A 22,193-nucleotide genomic window follows, 5' to 3' on the forward strand; every position below is an offset into this window, starting at 1 on the left:
GGTATGGAAAGTATTCAGACCCCTTTAAAATTTCCACTCTTTGTTTCATTGCAGCCATTCGGTAAATTGAAAAAGTTCATTTTTTTCACATTAATGTACACTCTGCACCCCATCTTGACTGGAAAAACCCCAGAAATGTAGAAATTTTTGCAAATGTATTAAAAAAAGATAAACTCAAATATTACATGGTCATAAATATTCAGACACTTTGCTCAGACACTGCAAAATGTAAAGGTTCTGAATACTTTCCGTACCCACTGTATATATATATATATATATATATATATATATATATATATATATATACAGTGGGGCAAAAAAGTATTTAGTCAGTCAGCAATAGTGCAAGTTCCACCACTTAAAAAGATGAGAGGCGTCTGTAATTTACATCATAGGTAGACCTCAACTATGGGAGACAAACTGAGAAAAAAAAATCCAGAAAATCACATTGTCTGTTTTTTTATCATTTTTTTGCATATTATGGTGGAAAATAAGTATTTGGTCAGAAACAAACAATCAAGATTTCTGGCTCTCACAGACCTGTAACTTCTTCTTTAAGAGTCTCCTCTTTCCTCCACTCATTACCTGTAGTAATGGCACCTGTTTAAACTTGTTATCAGTATAAAAAGACACCTGTGCACACTCTCAAACAGTCTGACTCCAAACTCCACTATGGTGAAGACCAAAGAGCTGTCAGAGGACACCAGAAACAAAATTGTAGCCCTGCACCAGGCTGGGAAGACTGAATCTGCAATAGCCAACCAGCTTGGAGTGAAGAAATCAACAGTGGGAGCAATAATTAGAAAATGGAAGACATACAAGACCACTGATAATCTCCCTCGATCTGGGGCTCCACGCAAAATCCCACCCCGTGGGGTCAGAATGATCACAAGAACGGTGAGCAAAAATCCCAGAACCATGCGGGGGGACCTAGTGAATGAACTGCAGAGAGCTGGGACCAATGTAACAAGGCCTACCATAAGTAACACACTACGCCACCATGGACTCAGATTCTGCAGTGCCAGACGTGTCCCACTGCTTAAGCCAGTACATGTCCGGGCCCGTCTGAAGTTTGCTAGAGAGCATTTGGATGATCCAGAGGAGTTTTGGGAGAATGTCCTATGGTCTGATGAAACCAAACTGGAACTGTTTGGTAGAAACACAACTTGTCGTGTTTGGAGGAAAAAGAATACTGAGTTGCATCCATCAAACACCATACCTACTGTAAAGCATGGTGGTGGAAACATCATGCTTTGGGGCTGTTTTCTCTGCAAAGGGGCCAGCACGACTGATCCGGGTACATGAAAGAATGGATGGGGCCATGTATCGTGAGATTTTGAGTGCAAACCTCCTTCCATCAGCAAGGGCATTGAAGATGAAACGTGGCTGGGTCTTTCAACATGACAATGATCCAAAGCACGCCGCCAGGGCAACGAAGGAGTGGCTTCGTAAGAAGCATTTCAAGGTCCTGGAGTGGCCTAGCCAGTCTCCAGATCTCAACCCTATAGAAAACCTTTGGAGTGAGTTGAAAGTCCATGTTGCCAAGCGAAAAGCCAAAAACATCACTGCTCTAGAGGAGATCTGCATGGAAGAATGGGCCAACATACCAACAACAGTGTGTGGCAACCTTGTGAAGACTTACAGAAAACGTTTGATCTCTGTCATTGCCAACAAAGGATATATTACAAAGTATTGAGATGAAATTTTGTTTCTGACCAAATACTTATTTTCCACCATAATATGCAAATAAAATGTTAAAAAAACAGACAATGTGATTTTCTGGATTTTTTTTTCTCAGTTTGTCTCCCATAGTTGAGGTCTACCTATGATGTAAATTACAGACGCCTCTCATCTTTTTAAGTGGTGGAACTTGCACTATTGCTGACTGACTAAATACTTTTTTGCCCCACTGTATATATATATATATAATTGTCTAAGGGGTACTTTCGTCTGTTTGTCCTCAACTTCCGTAACGGAAATCCCGCGTCGCTGATTGGTCTCGGCAGCTGCCTGTCATGGCTGCCGCGACCAATCAGCGAAGGGCACAGTCCGATTAATCCCTCCTCTACTCCCCTGCACTCACTGCCCGGCACCTGCTCCATAATCCCCTCCACTCACCACTCACACAGGATTAATTGCAGCGGTAACGGGCCGCGGTGTAACGCACTCCGTTACCGCTGCTATTAACCCTGTGTGTCCCTAACTATTTACTATTGATGCTGCCTATGCAGCATCAATAGTAAAAATATGTCATGTTAAAAATAATTTTTAAAAAACCAAAAAACCTGCTATACTCACCATCCGCCGCCTTTCCCGCTCCCTGCGACGCTCCGGTGACCGCTCCATGCAAGCGGCAGCTTCCGGTCCCAGGGCTGGTGTGCGGCAATGACCTGCCATGACATCACGGTCATGTGACCGCGACGTCATCACAGGTCCTGCTCATACCAGCCCTGGGACCGGAAGCTGCCGCTTGCAATGGAGCGGTCACCCGAGCGTCGCAGGGAGCTGGAAAGGCTGCGGATGGTGAGTATAGCAGGTTTTTGTTTTTTTTAAATTATTTTTAACATGACATATTTTTACTATTGATGCTGCATAGGCAGCATCAATAGTAAATAGTTAGGGACACACAGGGTTAATAGCAGCGGTAACGGAGTGGGCAATATACTACGTGACTGGGCAATATACTACGTGACTGGGCAATATACTACGTGGCTGGGCAATATACTACGTGGCTGGGCAATATACTACGTGGCTGGGCAATATACTACGTGGCTGGGCAATATACTACATGGCTGGGCAATATACTACGTGACTGGGCAATATACTACGTGGCTGGGCAATATACTACGTGGCTGGGCAATATACTACGTGACTGGGCAATATACTACGTGGCTGGGCAATATACTACGTGGCTGGGCAATATACTACGTGACTGGGCAATATACTACGTGGCTGGGCAATATACTACGTGGCTGGGCAATACACTACGCGACTGGGCAATATAGTATGTGGCTGGGCAATACACTACAGGACTGGGCAATATACTATGTGGCTGGGCAATATATCCTACGTGACTGGGCAATATACTATGTGGCTGGGCAATACACTACATGACTGGGCAATATACTACGTGGCTGGACAATATATCCTACGTGACTGGGCAATATACTACGTGGCTGGGCAATATACTACGTGGACATGCATATTCTAGAATACCCAATGCGTTAGAATCGGGCCACCATCTAGTATATATATATATTGTGACAAAACACTCTGGGATCGCCTTTGCTGGGGTCAAAGGTCACGTGGTTTGTGCATTGAATCTGAGGCGTACAGCAGGTTTCTGAGCAGGCTGACCTCAGGTCAGATTTATTAACGTGAAAGCAACATGAACAAAACAAAACATAAAAATAAATCCTAGCCTGTCCGGCACTAACTAAACAAATACGTTGCTATCTCAACAACTGGGGGGGGGCTTCTCCCACCCAGCTAACATCACACAGATCTTGAGCACAGCTCTTCACTCACGTTTATCTCACACAGGCAGGCAATCTGTGTGCCCCAGGCAGACACTTTATAGTTCACTTCATCAACTCTTTCTCGGACCTCAAATGGGCCCTGCCATTTCGCCAGGAATTTACTATCCACCGTAGGGATTAGGACCAACACCCTATCGCCGGGTGCAAATGTACGGACCTTAGCGCCTCTATCATAACTTTGCCTCTGGGCTCCCTGGGCCTGTAACATATGGTCCCTAACAATGGGCATGACAGGGCAATACGATCCTGCATTTGTGTTACATGGTCGATCACCGTTTTAAAGGGAGTGACTTGACCTTCCCAGGATTCTTTTGCGACGTCCAGCAGTCACCGGGGACGACGGGCGTACAACAGTTCGAAAGGCGAAAACCCTGTGGAAGACTGGGGAACTTCCCTAATGGCAAACAGCAAATAGGGTAACAAGTAATCCCAGTTCTTCCCATCTTTGTCTATCGCCTTCCGGAGCATCTGTTTTAAGGTTTTGTTGAAGCGCTCAATCAGGCCATCTGTTTGAGGGTGATAGACAGACGTATGCAATGGGTCTATTTGTAAGAGCCTGCAGAGCTCCTTCATTACCCTCGACATAAAGGGAGTCCCCTGGTCGGTGAGTATCTGTTTTGGAATTCCCACCCGACTAAACACTTGTACCAATTCCTTGGCGATCGTCTTGGTAGCTGTGTTACGCAAAGGGACGGCTTCCGGGTAACGAGTGGCATAGTCCACGATGACGAGGATATGTTGGTGCCCACGTGCGGATCGGGGAAGGGGCCCAACCAAATCCATCCCAATTCTCTCAAAAGGGACCCCGATGATAGGAAGGGGTACCAAAGGGCTACGGAACTGAGATTTAGGGGCCGCGATTTGGCACTCTGGACAGGACTCACAATAGTTACGCACATCATAATGTATTCCAGGCCACACAAAACAATGCAATATCCTTTCTGTGGTTTTCTGTACCCCCAGATGTCCCCCCATTATATGTCCGTGGGCCAAATCCAGTACCTTCCGCCGATAAGGTTTGGGTACCACTAACCGTTGCACTGTGTCTTCCCCTTTTTTTTCTACCTGGTAGAGCAAATCATTTTCAAGAACCATATACGGGTACGCTAGCCTAGTGTCAGGTTCTACGGGTACCCCATCTATCATTTTTACATTTTTCCTAGCCGGACTCAGGGTAGGATCTTTCATTTGCTCGCTGTGGAAGTCATCCACCTGGACTCCCAAATCTGGCAGGCAGGGTGCCGGATGGCTGTCTGCCTCCGCCTCTCGCTGAGGTTCCTCAGTTTCCTCCGTTTCCCCCGCCATGACGGAGAAGGGGTACTGAAGGTTAGATTCACTAACCTCCCCAGCAACATCTTCCTGTGGGGTCTCCTCTAGGGACTCGGGACCTCCAGATGGCATGGGAGAAGATTCACGGGTACAGCTACCGTGAAGGAGCAACTGATTCTCCCACAACTGCCAGAAATAGGGAAAATCCCTGCCCAGGATTACATCCTGTAACAATGCGGGAACGAGTCCCACTTTGTGCTGCACTGACCCATAGGGAGTAGAAATCCATATGACCGCTGTTCAGTACGAGCGGGTGTCACCATGCACACACGTCACAGAAAACTTGTCAGACGGACCAGACGGAAGTGCCACCAGACTAGCTTTCACCAGAGTCACCACACTTCCAGAGTCTAGTAATGCCACAACATTTTTCCCATCAACAGATAATTCACACAGGTGTTTCACTGTATCATTTTGACCCGCATTCACACTCACTAGCTGTGTAACCAAAGACATGCGTTTTCTAGAGTCTATAACGTCGCACTGCATGGGTTCAGCGGTAACAGGACAGTTCGCAGAAACATGACCCTTCTCATGGCAGCGGACACACCTAACAGGTCCCCTACTGAGACCACCGTCCAATACTCTTGGTCTCGGAGTGCGAGCAGTCAAGGACTCCTCCCCCACAGTTTTAAGCGATTTTCCTTCACCCGTGGTCCCTGGAACAGTCTTACCGATTCCACGAGGAGGAGGCACAGACCGGGGGTTGGCGGTGTCGTCGGGAAGTCCTTCTGCCACGGAATAACGCTCGACCAACTCCACAAGTTGATCCGCTGTCGTGGGATTTCCTTGGCTTACCCACCTTTTCAGCGCTGGGGGTAGTACTCTCAGGTACTTGTCCAGGACAACCCGCTGGATTATTTCGGGTATTGTCAGTACCTCGGGTTGCAGCCATTTCTTTGTTAAGTAGATCAGGTCGAACATCTGAGACCGCGCCGGTTTATCTTGCTGGTATGTCCACTGATGTACCCTCTGTGCCCGGACAGCCGTCGTCACACCCAGCCGAGCCAGGATCTCAGCTTTCAGTTTCTCAAAGTCCTGAGCGACCTCCGGGTCCAAATCATGGTAAGCTTTTTGGGCCTCGCCGGAGAGAAACGGGGCGATCAAATCGGCCCATCGTGCCTTCGGCCACTTCTCTCTCAACGCCGTCCGCTCAAACGTTGTCAGGTATGCCTCGACGTCATCTTCTGCAGTCAGCTTTTGCCAGTATCGACTCACATGGATCCTTCTGGACTCTGCTTCCGGGTCAGCGTCAGGCATGCTCACCAGGCGCTGCGCCACCTGTTGGAGAAGTTGGCGGTCTGCAACCGTCATGTCCACTAACTCCTTCAGCTGTGCGGCCATCAAGCGATTAGCTTCGTGCTGTGGCCTGCTGCTGTACGGCAGTGGACTGTGCTAAGGCTTTCACCACATCTTCCATGCTGTCGCCTGTGCCACGGTATGCCCGCGTTCTCCACCACAATGTGACAAAACACTCTGGGATCGCCTTTGCTGGGGTCAAAGGTCACGTGGTTTGTGCATTGAATCTGAGGCGTACAGCAGGTTTCTGAGCAGGCTGACCTCAGGTCAGATTTATTAACGTGAAAGCAACATGAACAAAACAAAAGATAAAAATAAATCCTAGCCTGTCCGGCACTAACTAAACAAATACGTTGCTATCTCAACAACTGGGGGGGCTTCTCCCACCCAGCTAACATCACACAGATCTTGAGCACAGCTCTTCACTCACGTTTGTCTCACACAGGCAGGCAATCTGTGTGCCCCAGGCAGACACTGGAAACCCCCAGCTGGTCATCTTTTATTCCTGCAATCATTAACCCATTAGCACCCTGAAGATACTGAGTGGCCTAATTCACATAGGACAAACACCTGGGCGAGATATACCTGCCTCCAACTACCACACCAGCATGAGTCTTACATAATATATATATATATATATATATATATATATATAGTGTATATCATAATTAAATATATATTATAAAATACATAAATACAATATATATTACAATTTATTCACAGTGATTCTAAAAAATTCCGTGGGGAAGATCAACAACTTCTGAAAACCAAGGCAAATGTGAAAGTCTTTGAATATATTTACACATTGCAGATTTTTTGAGAAGTTTCTGGTAATCTTCTATTTATTTTAATGGATTAGCAGAATTGAATTAGCATGCTTAAGAAACAAACCCATTTAAACAAAAGGAACTACTATTCAGTGGTGGAAATTGATGAATCATATCTTGTATTTTCTACATGTTTTTGCTGTGAATTTGTTCCTAAATATGAATGCGTCTATACTAAAATCATATGTAATGGTGAATATATTTTTTTAGGATCAGTGCTGGAATGGAGTTTGCACTTCCCACAGGAGAAACAGCTGCTGACACTTATCCAACATGGTTGAAATTCCACATAGGAATCAATCGCTATGAATTATACCCAAGACAGGACCCTTTGGTTCCCATCCTGCTTAAAGAAATTTCTACGCAGCGTATTCTTAATTCAGGTAAAAATACCTCCAAAATTCTTTATTGCAAAATATACTGGTTTAGGTTTGGCTACTTACATCACAATGTGATAAAATGCAGGAATCCGATATTGTGTAAAAAGACGATAAATGTTTACTACTGAGGCAGTTAATGTGGCTGCTTTAACGTCCCATATAGGGAGGACAGGTTTTCCTCTTAGACCCCTTTCACACATCAGTTTTTTGCCGTCAGTCACAATCCGTTGGCTCGACGGATCCGTCACAGATCATTACATAGTTATTAAGGTTGAAGGAAGACTATAAGTCCATCTAGTTCCACCCATAGCCTAACCTAGCATGCCCTAACATGTTGATCCAGAGGAAGGCAAAAAAAACTCATGTGGCAAAGAGTAAGCTCCACATTGGGGAAAAAAATTCCTTCCCGACTCCACATACGGCAATCAGACTAGTTCCCTGGATCAACGCCCTATCAAGGAATCTAGTAATACTAGTATATACCCTGTAACATTATACTTTTCCAGAAATGTATCCAGTTCCCTCTTAAATTTCAGTAATGAATCACTCATTACAACATCATACGGCAGAGAGTTCCATAGTCTCACTGCTCTTACAGTAAAGAACCCGCGTCTGTTATTATGCTTAAACCTTTTTTCCTCCAGACGTAGAGGATGCCCCCTTGTCCCGGTTTCAGGTCTATGATTAAAAAGATCATCAGAAAGGTCTTTGTACTGTCCCCTCATATATTTGTACATTAAAATAAGATCACCCCTTAGTCTTCGTTTTTCCAAACTAAATAGCCCCAAGTGTAATAACCTATCTTGGTATTGCAGACCCCCCAGTCCTCTAATAACCTTGGTCGCTCTTCTCTGCACCCGCTCCAGTTCAGCTATGTCTTTCTTATACACCGGAGACCAGAACTGTGCACAGTATTCTAAGTGTGGTCGAACTAGTGACTTGTATAGAGGTAAAATTATGTTCTCCTCATGAGCATCTATGCCTCTTTTAATGCATCCCATTATTTTATTTGCCTTTGTAGCAGCTGCCTGACACTGGCCACTGAATAGGAGTTTGTCATCCACCCATACACCCAGGTCTTTTTCATTGACGGCTTTGCCCAGAGTTTTAGAATTAAGCACATAATTATACATCTTATTACTTCTACCCAAGTGCATGACCTTGCATTTATCCCCATTAAAGCTCATTTGCCATTTATCATTTGCCAATTTACCAAGAATCTGCAAAAACCCTAGTCCATGCCCTCATCATCTCCCGCCTTGACTACTGTAACCTCCTGCTCTGTGGCCTCCCCTCTAACACTCTTGCACCCCTCCAATCTATTCTAAACTCTGCTGCCCGACTAATCCACCTGTCCCCCCGCTATTCCCCGGCCTCTCCCCTCTGTCAATCCCTGCACTGGCTCCCCATCACCCAGAGACTCCAGTACAAAAGCCTAACCATGACATATAAAGCCATCCACAACCTGTCTCCTCCATACATCTGTGACCTCGTCTCCCGGTACTTTCCTGCACGCAACCTCCGATCCTCACAAGATCTCCTTCTCTACTCCCCTATTATCTCCTCTTCCCACAATCGCATACAAGATTTCTCTCGTGCATCCCCCCTACTCTGGAATGCTCTACCACAACATATCAGACTCTCGCCTACCATCGAAACCTTCAAAAAGAACCTGAAGACCCACCTCTTCCGACAAGCCTACAACCTGCAGTAACCACCGATTGACCAAACCGCTGCACGGCCAGCTCTACCCTCACCTACTGTATCCTCACCCATCCCTTCTAGATTGTGAGCCCTCGCGGGCAGGGTCCTCTCTCCTCCTGTACCAGTTGTGACTTGTATTTTTCAAGATTATTGTACTTGTTTTATTATGTATACCCCTCCTCACATGTAAAGCGCCATGGAATAAATGGCGCTATAATAATAAATAATAATAATAATAATAATAATAAATCAGCCCAAGCTTCTATTTTACATAAATCATCCTGTAATATAAAATTGTCCTCCTCTGTATTGATTACCCTGCAGAGTTTAGCGTCATCTGCAAATATTGAAATTCTACAGATTGTGAAAAACTGATGCGACGGATCTGTTTTTTGGACGGATCCGACTAGCGGATCTGGCTAGTTCGATCGGAGCATGCTCAGCTAGAAAAAACAGAATCCATCGCTGGATTCCGGCACTTGACAGATCCGGTGCCATAGGCTTCAATTCTAGCAAACGACAGACAGCGATGGATCCATCGCTGTCCGTTTTTTCGACATACACAAAAAATGTTCGCACATCAGTTTTTTGCTATCAGTCGCAATCCGTTGAATTTTGAAAAAAACGGACTCCGTTTTTTTCCTCATAGATTTGTATTAGCGACGGATTTCGACAGATGGCCTCATATTTCATCCGTCATTCGCCAGATTCGTCGAAAATTCTTTGTCCGTTGGCCGGACACAACAAAGTGACGTTTTTGTCTCCGTCAAAAAAACAGACAGTGACGGATCCATCGCCATCCGTCGTTTGCTAGAATGGAAGCCTATGCTCCGATTTATTTAGCCAGCCCCCTAGTCGGTCTGTCAAAATAAACGATCTGTCGCATCAGTTTTTCACAATCTGCGATTAATCCGTCAATCCGTCAAGCCAACGGATTGTGACTGAAGGCAAAAAATTGATGTGTGAAAGGGGCCTTAGTCTTCCCAAGGTTGGCACACACTCTTTGTGATGTGGTGGCCTATTCCTCCGTGCAGATCTCCTCTACAGCAGTGATGTTTGGGCCTGTCACTGGGCAACGTGGACTTTCAACTCCCTCCAAAGGTTTTCTATGGGGTTGAGATCTGAAGACTGGCTAGACCACTCCAGGACCTTCATATGATTCTTACGAAGCCACTCCTTCGTTGCCCTGGTGATGTGCTTGGGATCATTATCCTACTGAAAAACGAATGAATGGGGCCATGTATCGTGAGATTTTGAGTGCAAACCTCCTTCCATCAGCAAGGGCATTGAAGATGAAACGTGGATGGTTTCATCTTCAATGCCCTTGCTGATGGAAGGAGGTTTGCACTCAAAATCTCACGATACATGGCCCCATTCATTCTTTCATATACACGGATCTGTCGTCCTGGTCCCTTTGCAGAGAAACATCCCCAAAGCATGATGTTGCCACCCCCATTCTTCACCGTAGGTGTGGTGGTCTTTGGATGCAACTCAGCATTCTTTCTCCTCCAAACACGACGAGTTTTGCTTCTACCAAACAGTTCCAGTTTGGTTTCTTCAGACCATATGACATTCCCCCCAATACTCTTCTGGATAATCCAAATTCTCTCTAGCAAACTTCATACAGGCCCGGACATGTACTGGATTAAGCAGGGGGACACTTCTGGCACTGCAGGGTCTGAGTCCCGGGCGGCGTAGTGTGTTACTGATGGTAGCCTTTGTTACGGTGGTCCCAGCTCTATGCAGGTCATTCGCTAGGTCTATCCATGTGGTTCTGGGATTTTTGTTCACTGTTCTTGTGATCAATTTGACCCCAAGGGGGTGAGATCTTGCGTGGAGCCCCAGATCGAGGGAGATAATCATTGGTCTTGTATGTCTTCCATTTTCTTATTATTGCTCCCACAGATGATTTCATCACACCAAGCTGGTTGGCTATTGCAGATTCAGTCTTCCCAGCCTGGTGCAGGGCTACAATTTTATTTCTGGTGACCTTTGACAGCTCTTTGGTCTTCACCATAGTAGAGTTTGGAGTGTGACTGTTTGAGGTTGTGGACAGGTGTCTTTTATACTGATAACAAGTTCAGACAGGTGCCATTACTACAGGTAATTAGTGGAGGACAGAGGAGACTCTTAAAGAAGAAGTTACAGGTCTGCGAGAGACAGAAATCTTGCATGTATTTAGGTGACCAAATACTTATTTTCCACCATAATTTGCAAAATAAATCTTGCCAAATCAGATAAGGTGATTTTCTGGATTTGTTTTCTCATTTTGACTCTCATAGTTGTTGTCTACCTATGATGTCAATTACAGGCCTCTCTCATTTTAAGTGGGAGAACTTGCACAATTGGTGGCTGACTTAATACTTTTTCCCACTGTATATGGACCCTTGTATATTGGCCTTTGTAGCATTCTAGATCCTAAAATACATACGTGTTCACCATCCATGTAATAATGTCACCATCCAGGCACCTTTCTGTAATAATGTCCCTAGTCCTGGCCCCTTCTTGTGATAATGCCCCCTGTTCTGGTGCCTTTCTTTAATAATGTCCATCATCATGTAATAATGTCCCTCATCCTAGGCCCCTTCCTGGTATAATGCCCCTCATCTTGTGCTCATTTCTATTGTAATGTCCCCTGTCCTGTTCCTGGTATAATGTCCACCTTCCCGGTACTATGTCCCCCATCATGGACCCCTTCTTGGTATCATTTACTCTATCCTGAGCTCCTCCCAGTAATAATGTCCCACATCCTGGGCCCCTTCCTGGAAAAATGTCACCCATCCTCTCCCCTTCCAGTAACAATGTCCCCCATCCTGGTATAATGTTCCTCATCATGGGCTCCTGGCCACTTCCTTGTATAATGACCCCCATACTGGTATAATGACCCCCATATTGGGTTGCTCCTGGTCTAATGTCCTCCATCCTAATATAATGATCCCTATCCTGGACCTCTTTTTTGTGTAATTTCCTCCATCTTTAGCCCTTTCATGGTATAATGTGCCTAGTTCTTGGCCTCTTCCTTGTATAATGTCCCCCTTCCTATTATGAGTTCCCCCATTATGGGACCCTTCCTGATACAATGTCCCCCATGCTGAGCCCCTTCCAGTAATAATGTCCCATGACCTGGGCCCCTTCCTGATATAATGTTCCCCATCCTAGCCCCTTCCTGTAACACTGTCCCCCATCCTGAGCCCCTTGCTACAATAATGTTTCACATGCTATAACAACATCCACCAACCTGGGCCACTTCTTGGTATAATGACCCCCATCCTGGTATAATGACCTCAACCCGGGCCCCTTCTTTGTGTAATTTTCTCCATCCTTGGACTCTTCCTGGTATAATGACACCCATCATGGGCCCCATCCTGGTATAATGTCCATTCTTAACACACTCTTTACCAACACATTTAAAAAAAATAAATGATTCCTCTTGCCTGTGTCCACTCCCATGACAAGTGGCGTCCTCTTCTATAGCCTACCGCTGATTTTGGTGTGCCAGCCATAGGTAGCGCATGACATGTGTGATATTATGTCGCAAGATACATGCAGCCAATCAGCGCTGGCTTCACTCTCCTCTCCTATGGACCTAGTTGACATCCTGAGGAAGTAAGAGCTGTGACTGCTCTCACTTCATCCGAATGTCTTGATTTGCCTGAGGAAGAGGAGAGTGTAGCCAGTGCTGATAGGCTGCAGTGATTACTAGTGATGAGCGAATATACTCGTTACCTGAGATTTCTCGAGCATGCTCGGGGGTCCTCCAGGTATTTTTTAGTGTTCAGAGATTTAGTTTTCCTCACCTCAGCTGAATGATTTACATCTGTTAGCCAGCATAAGTACATGTGGGGGTTGCCTGGTTGCTAGGGAATCCCCACATGTAATCAAGGTGGCTAACAGATGTAAATCATTCAGCTGAGTTGAGGAAAACTAAATCTCCGAACACTAAAAAATACTCGGAGGTCACCCGAGCGTGCTCGAGAAATCTCGAGTAACGAGTATATTCGCTCATCACTAGTGATTACGTGACAAAACAGTTAGTGATGAGTGAGTGTGCTCGTTACTCAGGTTTTCCAAGCATGCTCGGGTGGTCTCCGAGTATTTATGGCGTGCTCGGAGATTAGGTTTGAGTCGCCGCAGCTGCATGATTTGCAGCTGCTTGACAGCCTGAATACATGTGGGGATTCCCTAACAAACAGGCAATCCCCACATGTATTCAGGCTGTCAAGCAGACATAAATCATGCAGCTGCAGCAACACAAACCTAATCTCTGAGCACGTTATAAATACTCGGGGACCACCCGAACATGCTCTGAAAACCAGAGTAACGAGCACACTCGCTCATCACTAATAACAATGTCACGCAAACCCCGAGAGAGCAAGTGCCAGAACGGCATTAGCATCAGAGGTGAGTTAAAGTACTGTTATTTTACTGGGGAAGAAACGTAGTGATTCAGAAAGGCATGTCCGAGTAGTGGACATCCCCTTTAACCCCTTCACACCGCAGCCCTTTTTCGTTTTTGTGTTTCTGTATTTCACTCCCTTCTTTCCCAGAGACATAACTTTTTTAAGTTTCTGTCAATATGGCAATGTGCGGGCTTGTTTTTTGTGGGACAAGTTGTACTTTTGAATGACACCATTGGTTTTACCATGTCGACTACTTGAAAATGGAAAAAAAATTCCAAATGCATTGAAATTGCAAAAAAAGTGCCATTCCACAACTTTTTTTCTTTTTACCATGTTCCCCAAATGCTAAAACTGACCTGCCATTATGATTCTCCAGGTCATTACGAGTATGTAGATACCAAACATGTATAGATTGTTTTTTATTTAAATGGTGAAAAAAAATCCAAACTTTGTTTAACCCCTTAATGACCGCCGATATGCCTTTTAACGGCGGCAGGTACTTAAACCACAGCGCCGCTTTTTTACCGACTTGGGTGTTGTTATTGCCATTATTAATGGTATAACGGCAACCGCAAAAAAAAAGTCTAATTTTCCATTTAATTTCTCTCTCCTCTGATGTGATTGCGCATCAGGGGAGAGAGAAATAGGGTCCCCCAATCACCCCCACTCGTGTCCAGGCATCTCCCCATGAAGTCCCCCAGGCCACCGGCGTCGTCTTCTGGGAGAAAATGGCGGGCGGCATCCGGGAACAATAGGAAATTTTTCCTACTGGTTAATTTTGATCACTGTGATAAACAAATAAATAGTAAATAAAAACCCCTTTTATCACCCACCTTAGTTAGCAAAAAATAATAAAATAAAAATAGTATTTATTTCCATTTTTCCATTAGGGTTAGAGTTGGGCTAAAGTTATGGTTAGGGCTAGGACTGGGTTAGGGTTATGGTTGGGATTACGGTTAGGGATAGGATTAGGGCTCTGGCGTGTGTTGGGGTTAGGTTTGTGGTTAGAGTTATGGTTAGGGTTGGGATTAGGTGTGTGTTGGGGTTACGGTTATGGATAGGGTTGGTATTAGGGTTAGGGGTGTTTTGGTGTTAGGGTTGGAGTTATAATTGGGGAGGTTCCACTGTTTAGGTACATTATGGGGTCTCCAAACGCGACATGGCATCACCACTGATTCCAACCAATTTTGCTTTTAAAAAGTCAAAAGGTGCTCCCTCCCTTCTGAGCCCTGCCATGCACCCAAACAGTGGCTTTTCTCCACATATGGGTTATCGGCGTACTTAGGAGAAATTGCAACAAATTTCTTGGACCACTTTCTCCTGATACCCTTGTGAAAATAAAACAAAAATGGTTCCAAAGTAAATTTTTTGTGAAAAAAGTAAAATGTTCATTTTTTTCCTTCCACATTGCTTTAGCTCTCGTGAAGCACCTGAAGGGTTAATACACTTCTTGAATGTGGTTTGGGCACCTTGAGGTGTGCAGCTTTTAGAATGGTGTCACTTTTGGGTATTTTCTGTTATATTGAGCCCCCAAACTCACTTCAAATGTGAGGTGGTCCCTAAAAAAATGGTTTTGTAAATTTTGTTGGAAAAATTAGAAATCACTGGTCAACTTTTAACTTTTATAACTTCCTAAAAGACAAAATTGTTTCCAAAATTGTGCTGATGTAAAGTAGAAATGTGGGAAATGTTATTTATTAAGTATTTTGTGTGACTCCACTCTCTGATATATGGGCATAAAATTTCAAAGTTTGAAAATTGCAAAATTGTCACCATATTTCTGTTTTTTTCATAAATAAACGCAAGTTATATCGAATAAATTTTACCACTATCATGAATTACAACATGTCACGAAAAAAAGGATCTTAGAATCAATGGGATCTGTTAAACCGTTCCAGAGTTATAACCACATAAAGGGACAGTGGTCAGATTTGTAAAAAATGATTTGATCATTAAGTAGCAAATTGGCTCTGTCACTAAGGGGTTAAAAAAATTGCATCATGTTTATATTTTTTATATTTTTAAAAACTTTTTTTTTACTTTTTGCATCCTTCAATATTCTCCTTGGGAGACGAGAAGCTGCATTTGTCCAATCGCCTCTTCTACACACAGGTGATGATCAAATTGCCTGTGTGTAGCAGAAATGCTCACTTGCTATGAGCTCTGACCACTGGGGTGCCCTCATGGCAATCTGGCTATGACAATAATAGAGGTCTGCTGGAGACCTCTGGTTGTCATGCCGACCCATCAATGACCCGCAATCATGTTACAGGGTCACCGATGGTCGGGATTAGTGACGCGCTTCTGGTGCGATCACATTAAATGTCGCTGTCAGAGATTGACAGCGGCATTTAATGGGCTAACAGCGCGGGTGGATCGCGATTCCACCCGTGGCTGTTAGGGGCACTTGTCAACTGTTCAAAACAGCTGACATGTATCGGCAAAGATGTGAGCTTAGCGCCAGAGCCCACATCAAAGGGAGGGACACGACATGCGCAGTACATGTACGGGCATATTGTGAAGGAGTACAACTGTTTTACCAACATAACCATAAACATATTTTGCTTTCCCTACTGCTACATTTTATAGTGGGGTGACACTGGTTAGTAATTTTTAGGCTGTGCGCACACGTTCAGGATTTTTCGTGTTTTTTCGGCAGTTTTCCGCTATAAAAACGGGATAAAACTGCTAAAAAACGCATACATTAAGCATTCTATTATTAGAATGCATTCCGCATTTTTTGTGCACATGCTGCGGTTTTTTTCTGGAGTGGAAACGCATTCTGTAAAAAAACGCATGTTCAATAATTTTGTGGAATCGCAGTGATTCTGCACACACAGGAATGTATTGATCCGCTTACTTTCCGCATGGGGCCATGCCCACCATGCGCAAAGTAAGCGGATCATGTGCAGATGACACCCAGGGTGGTACTCACAGACTGGGCACCATATCCCTGTTAAAAAAAAAGAATTAAAATAAAAAATAGGGATATACTTACCTTCCGATGGCCCCCGGAGTCCTCCCGCCTCTCAGCGGTGCACGCGGCGACTTCGGTTTCCAGGGATGCATTGCGCGAAGGACCTGGGATGACGTCGCGGTCACGCGACCGTGACATCGCAAAGGTCCTTCCCGCAAAGCATCCCTGGGAACGGAAGCTGCCGCGTGCACTGCTGAGGAGATCGGGGGACGCCGGAAGGTGAAAATAACCATTTTTCTTTATTTTTTATTTTTTTAACATTAGATCTTTTTACTATTGATGCTGACGTGTACACATAGCCTAAAGATGCAAAAATGTTATTTTCACCTCAATGAATCTTAAAAAAAATCGAGCAACTTTACAAACTATCTTTCTTTACATTTGCCCTTTTTGTTGTCTGTGTATGTTCTTTGAAAATACCAGTCTACACTGAGTTTGCTGGTAGTCTGTTACGATCAAGACAAGTAGTTATGTATAAAAGCAGTGCAAAAAAAAAATGCTACAATATGTTTTCATAAAGATTTATTAAGCTAAATACACCAGAACCCTGCAACAAAAAAAACTATCTTACATGACTTGCTCCATGGTTTTTACAGTGGCTTGCAAAAGAATTCACCCCCTTGGCATTTTTTTGCTACCTGGAATTTCACTGTTTTTTGAGGGTCTGCATCAGTTCATGTAAATAATATGCCTACACCTGTGAACATGTTTTTTTTTTTATTGCGCTGCAAATAACAGATAAGACAAAGTAACTGAAAACTTTTTATGCATAACTATTCACCTCCCTAAACTAAAATCAGTAATTTGTAGAGCCTCCATTTACAGTTATTACAGCTGCAAGTTGCTTTAGATAAGTCTCCATAAGCTTTTCACATTTTGCCACTGGGATTTTTGCCCTTTCCTTCCTGCAAAACTGCTCCAGCTCGTCCAATTAGATGGATTCCTCCGGTGAACAGCATTATTAAAGTCTGACCACAGATTCTCATTTGGAGTAAGGTCTGGGCATCGACAAGGCCACTCCAAAACATTTACATGTTTCCCCTAAAACAAATTAAGTGTGCAGTATGCTTTGGGTCACTGTCTTGTTGGAAGGTGAACCCCAGTCTCAAATCACTGACAGACTAAAACAGGTTTTGCTCAAGAATATCCCTGTATTTTGCACCATCCATCTTCCCCTTAAATCGGACCATTTTCCCTGTCACTGCTTCCAAAATAACATCCCCACTGCATGATGCTGCCACCACCATGTTTTACTGTGGGGATGTTGTTCTTGGGGTGATGAGCTGTGTTGGGTTGGCGCCAGACATAGCATTTACCAGAGCACCTTCATCCATACTTTTGGGGAGTCTCCCATATGTATTTTGGCAAACAAAATAAACCGTACAATTTTTTTCTTGTAAACAAAGGCTTTTTCTGCCCACTATTTCATAAAGGCCACCTCTATGGAGTGCACGGCTTATTGTGGTCTTATGACAGATACTGCAGTGACTACTTGGGAACTCTGCAGCTCCTTCAGGGTTACCTTTGGTCTCGGTGCTGCCTCTGATTAATGCCCTCCTTGCCCAGGCTGATAGATTTGGTGGGGTCCCGCTCTTGGCAGGTTTGTTGGGGTACCATGTTCTTTCCATTTGATTATGGATTTGATGGTGCTCTGGGAGATCATCAGAGATAAGTAGGTTTTTTTTTTTATAACCCAGCCATAACTTGTACTTCTCAACAACTTTGTCCCTGATTTGTTTGGAGATCTCCTTGGTCTTCATGGTTTTGTTTGGAGATCTTCTTGGTCTTCATGGTGTTGTTTGGAGATCTCCTTGATCTTCATGGTGTTTGTTTAGTGGTGCCTCTTGTTAATGGTGTGGCCTTTCAGAAAAGGTAAACTGTATATACTGACCGACACATGATACTTAGATTGTACACAGGAGGACTTCCTGTCACTAAGCATGGGACTTATGAAGGTAAATGCTTGCACCATAAATTTTTAGGGGCTTCATAGCAAATGGCAGGGCTGGACTGGCCATCAGGCACTTCTGGCAAATGCCAGAAGGGCCGGTGGCAGTAGTGGGCCAATCGCCAGCGCCGACTCCCCCCCCCCAGCACCAAATCACCCTCCCTATGACGCCGATACAGTTGAATGCAATGATGGAGGAGAGAGCGTCTGCTGACGCTCCCTCTCACATCATTCCCCGCTCTGCCTCTGACACTGCGGGTGCCTGATGACGTCATATCATCGCGTACCTGCTGTGTGTCGGGCGGGCAGACTGCAGCTGCTGAGACCGGAGTCGGGAGCAGCGCGGGGCACGAGAGGTGAGGAGAGTGTTTTTTTTTTTAAATATATCAATGAGTGATAACTAGATTGTGGGGCTATTAAGGGGGCTGTATTACATTCTATGGAGGCTGTGCTGTATTACATTCTATGGGGGGGATTTATTACATTCTATTGGGGCTGGCTGCATTACATTCTATGGGGGCTGGCTGCATTACATTCTATGGGGGATGGCTGCATTACATTCTATGGGGGCTGGCTGCATTACACTCTATGGGGTCTGGCTGCTTTACATTCTATGGGGGCTGGCTGCATTACATTATATGGGGGCTGGCTGCATTACATTCTATGGGGGCTGGCTGCATTACATTCTATGGGGGTCTGTATTACATTCTATGAGGGCTGTGCTGTATTACATTCTATGGGGGAGGGCTGTATTACATTCTATGGGGGCTACATTATATTCTATGGGGGGCTGTATTATATTCTATGGGGTGATGGGCTGTATTACATTCTATGGGAAGCTGTATTACATTCTATGGGGTGCTGTATTATATTCTATGGGGGGGCTGTATTATGTTTTGGGGGGGCTGTATTACATTCTCTGGGGGCTGCTTTATATTCTATGGGGGGTGATTGCATCATACTCTATGAGGGGGCTACACTATATTCTATGGGGAGCTGCATTACACTATATGAGGAGGGCTGCATTGTATTCTATGGAGGGGCTACATTATATTCTATGGGGGGCTGCATTATGCTCTATGAGGGGGCTACCATATATTATATATGCAGGGGCTGCATTATATTCTCTGGGGGGTTACATTATACTCAGGGCTACAATATATTCTGTGGGGTGGCTGCATTATACTCTGGGGTGGCATCATTATATTATATGTGGGCTGCATTATACTGTATCGAGGACTATGGGGAATACATTATACTATATGAAGAACTATGGGGTGCATTATACTATGGGAAGTGAATTGTACTACATGGATGGCAATGGCGGGGCATTATACTATATGGAGGACTGAGGAGTGTATTATACTATATGGAGGAATTGCAGTGTATTTTAATATATGGAGGACTGAGGAGTGTATTATTCTATATGGAGGACTGAGGAGTGTATTATACTATATGGAGGACTGAGGAGTGTATTATACTACATGAAGGACTATGAGGAGTATATTATACTATATGGAAGAGTGTATTATACTATATGGAGGACTGAGGTGCATATTACAAGATATGGAGGACTATGGGGCGTGTTATGCTAAACAAGCAAAATGCCGCCTATTCACCGAGTGATTGGATTGTTTATGTGGGAACAGAAATCCTTGTTCTCAGCAGCACATCGCCGGTGTAAACTGTAGATGTGCTGCTGATAACATGATACTGTATGGGGACAGATTGATCTAATAGTGATTGTTCTGTTCCCTTCATTCTTTCTCAGTTGGTGTAAAGAGGCCAGGAAACAAGCAAACGACTTCAGTATTGTTGATCACACACGTTTAGTGGCCTGAGATCAGTGCATGTAAATATAACAAAAATGCTTCGCAGGGAGACCTGGCAAGGATGATGACAGTTGTAGTTAGCACCCGATGCTTGGGAATAGCGCTAACTCTACTGCTTTTCCCGAGAGCATTTAATTCTGGTATGTGTAATGATTTTTAGGATTGATGTCAGCTGTGTAATGTCAGTTGCTATCAATCCCTGATGTAAGTAATAACAATACCGCTCTTCACAGTCGCCGAGCTCAGCGCAAGACCCGGAATATCTGAAGAGCGGTGACGTTACTGATGTCACCGCTCTTCATAGTCACCGTGTCTCCTGCTGCACAGCGGAACCAAAAGTGGCTGTAGGCAAAGTATATGGAGCATCAGAATGAGGTTCCATTGCCTTTGGTCGTCTCAATCCCTTCATTATCTACGAGATCCAGTTATGTAGGTAAAGTAGCGGCTTTTCTTGGTACTGCAACTAAAAGCAATAAATAGGACTGAGCTGTAATGCTGGATACAGCTGTGATTATATGTTATATAGCCGTGTTACACTCCCCTCACTTCTTGTAACCTACAAGTGTACAAAGATATTATACAGTCACCATGTGACAAGTGGGCCTGTGTGACTTCAAATGCCAGGGCTGAATTTTAGTCCCAGTCCGGCCCTGGCAAAAGGGGTGAATACATATGCACATGCCAAGTTTTAATTATTTGATCTAACAAATTAAATTTTTGCCTGTATTTTTCTCACTTTACTTCACCAAGTTAGACTATTTAGTGCTGATGCATCACACACAAATCAATTACAAAAATATTTAAACACAGGTTGTAATGTAACACAATAGTTAAGAGGGGTGAATACTTTCTCAAACCACTGTATATAACCATCATATTGGCTACCTCTATGGTACATAGTTGGCTGACATTTATATGGATATGCTTTGTATTTATATATTCATGTATATTATGCCTATATTCACTTTAGCTGTATTATAATTTTATAGTTTTATTTTAAATATTCTAATAACAAATGTAAACATGGATCCCAATTTATATAGCACAATATGGGGAAAACATTACAAACCCAAACTGTATGAGTAGTTGCATAGACTGATATCTTTATTTGGGATCTTCTATAAAATGGATATAAAATACACTTATGTGAGAGCAATAAATAATCTTTCCAAGCTTATATGATTATTATTGCTGTTTTTTGTAGTTCAGAAACCAGGAGGAACACAGCTTAAGCTTCTGATGACTTTCCCAAATTACGGGAATGCTCTGTTCAAACCCATGAAGTGAGTATTAATCAAAGAGACATCTTAGTAATTTGATGATCATTATGAAGATTTTTATTAAGAGCCGTCCTATGTTTATAATGAAGTGTAAAGAAGCCCAAAAGAGAAGTTTTTGATATCCACAAGAGCCATCTTAAGTTCCTCTCCTTATTTCTGTCAGTTGCACCAGCAAAGTTTCTAAAAGTTTGCATAGGAGCCATTTCTGCCTTCCGTATGGTTTTACAAGCACTACATATTTCATTTAATAATTTTTTTTAACTCTTATTTTGCAGACAGGATCGTGATCAAGAGACTCCCCCAGATTTCTTTTACTTCTCAGATTTTGAGAGGCACAATGCGGAAATAGCAGCTTTCCACTTGGACAGGTAGACATCAGACCAGATAAATAGGATATAATACTATGATGTAAAGTGACCTCATTACAGCGGTAGCAGCTTAGTACTCTGTAACGCTGGATTAATGCAAAGAGCGAGATCTCGCTCACAGCAAAAGCAGACATAGAGGGTGGCGGGATGCAGCACTTCATACCGGGATCCCAAAAGTTGGAAATTTGGGCTTTACTTTGGTAGAAAATAGGGTTCTTTTGGATGGTGGCAGTGGGGATTTGGAGCACTTTTGACACTAACTTATATTTAATAAAATCACAAATCTAGGGCTGCCCCCTTTTTATTGAAT

The 22,193-nt window shown here is 43.9% G+C and overlaps 1 protein-coding gene across 1 annotated transcript in view; it reads left to right on the forward strand.

Moving 5' to 3' along the window:
• The window catches only part of LOC138647760 (extracellular serine/threonine protein kinase FAM20C-like), a 138,771-nt gene that overhangs the window by 61,092 nt on the left and 55,486 nt on the right, over positions 1 to 22,193 (forward strand). The window contains exons 2-4 of the mRNA XM_069737013.1: positions 7,205 to 7,377; positions 21,440 to 21,518; positions 21,791 to 21,883. Of these exons, the coding sequence (XP_069593114.1) occupies positions 7,205 to 7,377; positions 21,440 to 21,518; positions 21,791 to 21,883 (345 nt within the window). The remainder of the gene's footprint in view (positions 1 to 7,204; positions 7,378 to 21,439; positions 21,519 to 21,790; positions 21,884 to 22,193) is intronic.

This window comes from Ranitomeya imitator, chromosome 8 (genome assembly GCF_032444005.1).
Source record: "Ranitomeya imitator isolate aRanImi1 chromosome 8, aRanImi1.pri, whole genome shotgun sequence".
Taxonomy (NCBI): domain Eukaryota; kingdom Metazoa; phylum Chordata; class Amphibia; order Anura; family Dendrobatidae; genus Ranitomeya; species Ranitomeya imitator.